This window comes from Drosophila albomicans, chromosome 2L (assembly GCF_009650485.2).
Source record: "Drosophila albomicans strain 15112-1751.03 chromosome 2L, ASM965048v2, whole genome shotgun sequence".
Classification (NCBI taxonomy): domain Eukaryota; kingdom Metazoa; phylum Arthropoda; class Insecta; order Diptera; family Drosophilidae; genus Drosophila; species Drosophila albomicans.
This window is the reverse complement of record NC_047628.2, coordinates 10157374-10165327: the sequence shown is the minus strand read 5'-3', so window position 1 is coordinate 10165327 and position 7954 is coordinate 10157374. Positions and strand designations below refer to the sequence as shown.

The 7954-nt window shown below is 36.1% G+C and overlaps 1 protein-coding gene across 1 annotated transcript in view; it reads right to left on the bottom strand.

The window, feature by feature from the left end:
* Positions 1-2100: 2100 nt before the first annotated feature.
* Positions 2101-7954, bottom strand: part of LOC117563999 (uncharacterized) — a 40794-nt gene continuing 34940 nt past the window's right edge. Inside the window, 5 exon segments of the mRNA XM_052002209.1 lie at positions 2101-3325; positions 3942-5085; positions 5404-5542; positions 6694-6926; positions 7104-7340. Coding sequence (XP_051858169.1) covers positions 3971-5085; positions 5404-5542; positions 6694-6926; positions 7104-7340 — 1724 coding nt within the window. The 3' untranslated portion in view covers positions 2101-3325; positions 3942-3970.

The following is a 7954-nucleotide window of genomic DNA, read 5'->3' as shown; positions in this document are numbered from 1 at the left end:
ATTTGCGGTCGATTTTCCACATCGAATGCAATGTGTGAAATATGCGTGAATCAAAGCAGATGTTCCTGCCCTAAGGTGGTCATTGATCCCAGTTCATAGTTCGCAGTTCTGTATAAGTGCTCTGATTAAGGCCTTCGGGAACATTATATCCACGGGCCACAGTAAACATCCAATAACGATTCCTTCAGCAGGTCCCTAGAGAAATTCAAGGATGTCCAAACTCTCTTTCTCTATTTATCTTACCAAATTTCTGTTTGTACTAGAGAACTACAATTCAATTAGCAGTTTTTCCCCTTATTTATATTGCATAAAATGGAATACACTGTTTACAGATCACATTTGATATGTCGCCTAGGGAAATATTGAATTAGTAATTCTCGAAAATAGCAACCAACATTCTTATCAATAAACTCCTGCTGCCCAATTAAATGCATTCTTTGTAATCGCGATTACTCTCCCTGACCCAAATTGCATGTAAATGAAAACAAGCTTAATTTGTATTTAAATTGTTCTTTTTGTTTTGTATATTTTTATTAATTTTTTACTCTCTTGTTGTAGTTGTGTGTTTTTTGTATTTTTCTCATGAATTATTACCCATTTTTTGTTCGTTTGTTGTTGTTGTTGTTGTTGTTGTAATCTCAATTGTCATTTGTGGTTGTTTGCGTGAGTTTAGTTTAGTATTTTGTTAATATTTCAATTAATTTGCATTGTTAATTGTGTTAGCGTTATTTATAATAATTATGAATGCATTGTTTAAATTAGAACTATGCCGCATTACTTTTGTTTTCGGTTCTTGTTTTTGTTTTCGTTTTTTTTTTGTTAATACTTGCCAACAACAATCTCAGCAATCTCAGTTTGCAATTTAAATTGAATTCAAATGAGCGAGAAATAAAGAAATTCCATTGGGGTTTTGGTTTTGTTTGTTTAAATAATTTAATACTATATTTTTGCCTTGAAATTTACACATATTATTACTCGTAATAAATGCCATTAAATTAGTTTAGAAATTAAACTAGTCTATATAAATGAACTGCCAAGCAACAGCAAATGAATTAATCCATAATTCGTCTGTGCGACTTTGCGATAATTTACAAAAAAACATTACAAGTAGTTTATTTAATTTGTTTTTTACAGTGTACACTTATGCCTCGTTCTTTTTTAATTTATACAAAATGTAATTTAAACTTAATCACTAATTATTCAATTTCTCATTATCGTTTTTTATTATTATAATTTATACAAGTCTTGTAGGTAGGTTCGTGATTTTTTTTACGTTTTTTTTTTTTTCTTTATTTTCTTTGATAGTGTATCCAGTGTTGCAGAGCTGCGGAAAGTGTTCGTCAGTGTTGTTCAGTTTTCAGTGTTGGAAAACATTTTGTGCATTGGAAATTTGGAAAGTTAAAGAACTGTGCGAAAAATACAGAAATATGTACGTTTTATGTAAAATTGTATATGTATTGTATGTTATGTTTACCCTTCGGGCCTAGACAGCTTATTATAATTATATAATTTAATCATTTAATTATGTTGTGTTTAAAAATGGCTAGCTTAATGCTTACATCTGTTTCTTTATTTAATGTTCTTGCTGTTGTTCTTGTTGTTAGTTTAAAACATGTTTCAAAATTGTTGCACAAACATTTTAAATACTTTTCTCTTTTTTGTGAATGTCTCTGTGTTCCTGTTCTTGTTATTTGTTATCGTTTTGTTATTTCTGCTACTATTTTCTACTACTTTTTGCTGCACGTGATGTGTGTTTGTCTGTTGTGGGAGTGTGTTTATTTTTATTTCTATTTCTATTTTAATTTTTATGTTTTCCTTTTTTTTAACGAACTTACTTATTTTGTATTTTTATAAAATGCGGTGTTTACACTTTAATTTTTTACTTTCTGCATTACTTTTTAACTACTACGAAGCTACTACGACTTTAACGTTTAGTACTTTTGTTTTCTTGTGATAATTCGTATGCGCATTAAACTAAAAAGGAACATATACATGATTATTTATTAATTATACATATACTCGTATATAAGTAAGTATATATGTATGTGTATGTATATTATATATATGTATGTATGCATATAATTATTTATATTCATAGTATTTGTTTTTTGTTTTTATAGTCAGAGTCATTTTTGTCGGGTAGTACGATTTGCATTAAATTAAAGTTTAGCATTAAGAACTGAATATTCATTTTTTCTTTTTGTTTTCCTTTTGTTTTTTTGTTTTTATAAGTAGGTAGTTAAATATTTAATCACAAATCATTGATGAAAACTTCATTTTAATTGGTTTTAGGCGACGACGCTCTGCACGCTCTCTTGGTCCGTTAAATTCCGTTACAATTTTATCATCATCAATCAAGGTCAATCATCAATCGTTCAATCGTCGATCGTCTCTTGATTGCTCTACATAATTTTTTGACGCGGCATTTCCATCTGCTGCAGTTAGCAAACAATCTACGTTTAAGTATTGTATCTCATGGATACTTTTCTAGGTTTATACACAGAAATTTACAGTGGGGATCTCTCAAATGGGGGGGAGGTCACAGAATATATACGATAGTACAGTTATAGGATAGCATAATGTGGGGATTAGGATTGAGGATATTACAGACATTTACAGTTAGTTCTCTTCTTTTGTTTTTTTTTTTGTGTTTTTGTTTTTGTTTTGGAAAGGTACTAAAAATCAGTTGAACTTTATTATATGCTAGTTACTTCATATTCTTCAATATCTTTTGCTCATACATCGCGATTCGTTTCGTTTCGTTTTATAAACAATAAGTGTTGCTAAATGCTAGATCTTAAATTCGTTTTTTTTATTTTTTAATATATTTCTTCTTCTTACGTTTTGCTCGATTGCATTTGATCTATGAGAAACTAGTGCCCATCTTTTTCTTTTTCATTTTGTTATTTTTAAAAATTCAGCTCGCTTTTCTATCATATGCATTTTTATTTTGTTCACTACCTTTTGCATTCCGATATACTAGGTATATATTTACAGGTTGTATTTTTATAAGTTGTATCATTTCGTTGGCATATATTCGACGCTACATTTTGCTTAGATATTCGACTTTAATAATTTTCTTATTTCTCATTTTTTATGTTTACTTTTACTCTTCCGTTTTGCTCAGTGGGTTCAATTGTTCGACGCATTGTGCTCTCCGCATTTGTGGGAGGGGCGGGTTCTAATACAAATTTGCTGTATGATTACTAGTACTTAACATTTTTCATATGGTTTTTGCTTCTATATTTTTTTTTTTCTTCTTTTTTGCTATTTTTTCTGCTTTTCTATTCTGTTTGTTGTTGCACGTCCGTGTAGAGCATCAGAGCTGCAATGGGAACAAAAGATGTAAACAGTCTAAGGTTATTAAATTGGAATTTTCTATGGCAAATTTGCTAGTTAAACAGCAGTAACGTAAACAACTCTTTTTTTTGCAATTTAATTGGCTTAACTATGTTAGTAAAAAATAAAATGTTGCTATAATTTGAAAGCACTAATTAAAGTTTCTTTATTTCTGATTATGGCACTTTGAGTTGTAATTATATTAGCATATTCATTCATATGTTATAAGTAGTTACAATTATAGAGAGCAAATTAAAGTAACTTCATTTTAAACTTCTGCACATTTATTTACACATTAGACACTTGCAAAAAGGAATAACTTTGCTTTTGAGGTAATTTTAATTGTGAAACAGTTTCAGAATAAAACGTCTGCTGCATAATAATAAAAAATAAATTTGATAAAACTTTTTACTTATTTAAATGTATTAATATGCGTTATATAAACTAAACAATTCTGCGCAACACATTTATTTTAACTATAAGCAACAAATAATAAAAAGTTGCTTTAATTCTAATTTCAAAAAGATACACAATATATTTCTCAGATTCAATTGTAGTTTTAGAAATATATATTTAATTGTTTGAATTAGAGCTAAACTCACCTCAAATCCATTTAATAATGGCGTTTTCATCAATGATACCACAGCCTGTTGTTTTGTGTCCTCATAACACCGTTCGCCATTGGAGTTGCAGTTGTTGTGGCCGCATTTCCGTTTCCGTTGACATTTCCATTCGCCGTATTACCAGTCAATTTAGTTGCATTTGTTGTTGTCGATGTTGTCAAAATGCCAGAAGCTTCACCGTTGGCAGCAGCAGTGCCACTCCCATTGCCAATGCCAATGCCATTGCCCGATTTGAGGGTCAAATTTCTGCTTAGATGAATCCCAACATCCTCGGCAGGCGATAGATTCGATAGCATCGGTCGCTTGTAGTCGTTGATATCGGTGTTGCTGACGTCGCGGGTTAAACGCAACGCCTTCAGGTGTTGTCGTTGTTGCTGCTGTTGATTGTCGCGCATCGAGGTGACGTTGTTCTTGTTGCCACCACCACTTGTGGCATACTTATTGTTGTGCAGCGTCAAACTATATTTGGGCTTATTGGCATTGGCATTCGCATTGCACGTGTTATTGGCAATGCTCAGATGTTGCGGCTTCTTGGGCATTGTGGTTGCTGCACCATTGTTACGCTTGGGGGCAGCAATCAAAGGATCTGTGCCGTTGCCCGAAGTGCCAGCGCCGTTGCCCGATGTGGCAGGCTCGGCTGCCGCCAACTTAAGTGAAGCTTCGAACTAGAGATTGTCTGGATAGCTGCGGAAGTTATAAGTTCTGGCTCGCTGAAATTCCGCAGCCGCAGCAGCTGCTGCAGCACTGTTGCCACTGGTATATGGATTGATCATCGGGGCTGTCGACTGTGAGTTCATGGTGCCCATGCCATCGTCACCGTAGATGCCATTCAGTTGATCCTGATTGCTGTGGCTGCTCTTGCCGCCGCCGCTGCTGACGGTGTTGGTGTTGCTGCCGCCGCTCGATGAGCCGCCGCCGCCTTTGATGGGCTTGAATATGGCTGTGGTCGCATAATATTTCTCCATGGGCGGTGGCGGCACCGTCGGCGGTCTGGGGAATATGCTGCTCAGCGGTGGCGGCGGCGTGCGTCGCACATTCACATAGCCGCCACCGGCATTGGACATTTTCGATGCCGGCATATAGTCCTGCATGTGGGGAACCGCATAGCCACCTTCTGGCACATCTGTGTGTGTGTGTGTGTGTGTTTGTGTGTTGCCCGCAGGGGAGCGAACGTAAAAGACGTAAAAGGATTTCGCTTAGTCACAGTCACAGGCAAATGGCAAAAGTTATATATATATATGTAGTGTGTGTGTGTGGCAATCGCCGCAAAAATTTATTTGCATTAGTTGCTAGCGGCGCCATATTTTATAGCTCGCAGCGGAAATGGGTGAGCCAAGGGACTTGGGGTCTGGGCTCTATTCTCTGGGCTATGTGTGGAATGAAGGAGTGTGGAGTGTGTGTGGTGGGGGGAATTTGGGGTCAAAGTATTGGGTTTACACACCTGTATAGTCTGGCGTCATATTACATTGTAAATCATTAACCGCTGCGTAGCCGTTCACACCGCTCGTGTACATATTCACATTGAAGGGCTCGTGGTAGAGACTGTTCTTTCCAATGGAATCGTTGTCGTCGACGCTGGCCTGAAATTAAATTGCGAGATGGGGCGAAAAGAGAAAGAGAGTTGGATGAATAAAGTGCAGGAAAACGCACAAATGTTTAATATAGTGACAAGTCAGGGAATGAAGATATATCTGTGCGGCATTTAGAACCCTTAAATTATTGTGTGTCGGATGAGTTTTAGAATTCCCAAAGCAAAAACTAAACTTCTTACTCGATATAAGTCTATTGATTTTAAGTTAGCAACATTATTATAGTATTCAATTTTGAGTTGTTTTCTTATTCAATTTAGCATTACTTATTGAAACTATATTTTACTTTACAGCACTGATTGTTAACAGAAAAATATATTTTTAATAACGATAATTTCTATTGTAGACATTTAATTTCAGAAATAAAATCTAGCTTAATAGTGAGACATTTATTTCATAAATAAAATCTAGCTTTATAGTAAGAATACTTTGAAAATGATTTGCAAGTATATGATTTAATGTGTATCTTTCTTCAGCTAAGTAATACAATTTCTTCTTCCTCTGTTAAGTAGTCTACTTTGCTCTACTTTACTTTCAACACTTTTTTCAATCTAATATCCTTCATAATTTAAGTTTACTTATTATGTTCTCTTCCCTTTTAACCTATTTTCTACTACTTCCTCTTAGCAGCTTTTCCGCTTAAACTATTCAACATACTGCTTATCTCTATATATTGCTTATGATCGAGTCTTGCCTTGAATTGTTATTTTTACTGCTTATTACTTTTAGTTTAAAGCGCTTTTTCGTCAATGCTGTTGACGCTTAATGCTTTCTTGCCACTTGCAACTTTAAAGTGCCGGCACTTTCTGCACTGTTCAGCACTTAAGTTTTGGCACCCACAGCAGACTGTGGCCAGTGGCTAGCTGGCTAGCTGTGGACTTCATCGAAGAGGCTATAAAAGGAAGCCGTTGAAAAGTTCTATTAAATAAAATAAATGCCGCACGGGGGCCGTCGTCGTCGTTGTCGCTGCCGCCTGGTCAAGTGTGGCATGGTTCGAAGCACACGTCGAGGACGTGGCAGCTGCACGCAACATTGAGCAATTATGTGAAATTTGAGGCAGGAATTTCAGCTGCTGTACAAGTACTATACTATATAGTACACTATATATGTACATGTGTATCGTAGTATGTGTGTGTTCTCACCTTAATGCTATTGCCATTGGGGCGATGCTTGTCGACATTGCCGCCCAGTGTGTTGGGGTTGAAGCTGTATTGGAATGCATCGAGAACGTTGCTGCCACGGGCTCGCTTCGTGCGTGACACGATGAACAGGATAACGGCGACCAAAAGGATAATTATCGTTGTTAGAACCACAATGACAACACCAATGAAGTTCGCCTCGTTCGGCTCCTGATCAATCGGGCGTGGCGCAATTACTGCAATGAAACGATTAAAAGCAAAACAAAACACCATCAACAAAGGCGGCCTCAATTTAAATTAACATGCAAAAATCGACAAAAACCAAATTAAAAGTAAATATTGTTCAACTAAATAATTACTAGAGAGTGAGAGGGTAAAGTGTTGAGCTGCTAATTGAATTTATTCAGACTTACGCTCTGGTCCATTGTTGTAAACGCTGTTGCTGTTGCTGCTGGTGGCATCGGTGGCGCCACCGTTTGCGGCACCGCCAGCACCTCCAGACGCGCCGCCATTCATTTTGTTTTTGTTATGATTGTGCTGATAGTCGTTGCTCTGCAAAGGATATTCCCGTGTATTGCTGCCATCCTGTGCGCTGCCTGGCGAATTATTGCGCTGCTCCTGCTCATCTGTGAAATTTCCCAACGCAGGCACTGTAAATGGGCAAAAAGAAGGAGCGAAAAAGATAGTCAGAGAGTGCGGCATTTATGGACGACATCAACTCAATATCATCTTTAAAAGTTGCCGCTTCAAGTTGGAAGGCACAGCTGCGCTTCTATGATTACTTTTTTTCTTCCACATCCACACTTCACTTCTCTTCTCTGTTCTATGCATTTTACAATTTCATTTCTCAGCTCTCTTTTCTTTACACCTTTCGTTCCACTTTAAATTGTTTTGCTTTCGCTACGCTTTTCTTTTCTTCTTCTTTTTTCGTACGAAGACCTCTTAGACCTCTAACGTGTTCATTTCCTGTCAACCGTTGGTTGGGTTTTTTATTCGACTATACGGCATTACTAAATGTATACAGATGTTTGATTTCCTACGACATCTGGTAGCGTATCTAATAAATATGCATGTGAGCTACATGAGTTGGCAATAAAGAGAACACGGAATTTAATCGGAATTCCAACTGTGTGGCTTTGATTGGAAATTTTACTAGTCAGTCGAAGTCTTTTAATCCATCGATTTACGGGATAAACAAAACTGCCTGTTACGATAACAAATATTAGATCTATATCATAGACAATTTGTATCTCCTTTCTTTATT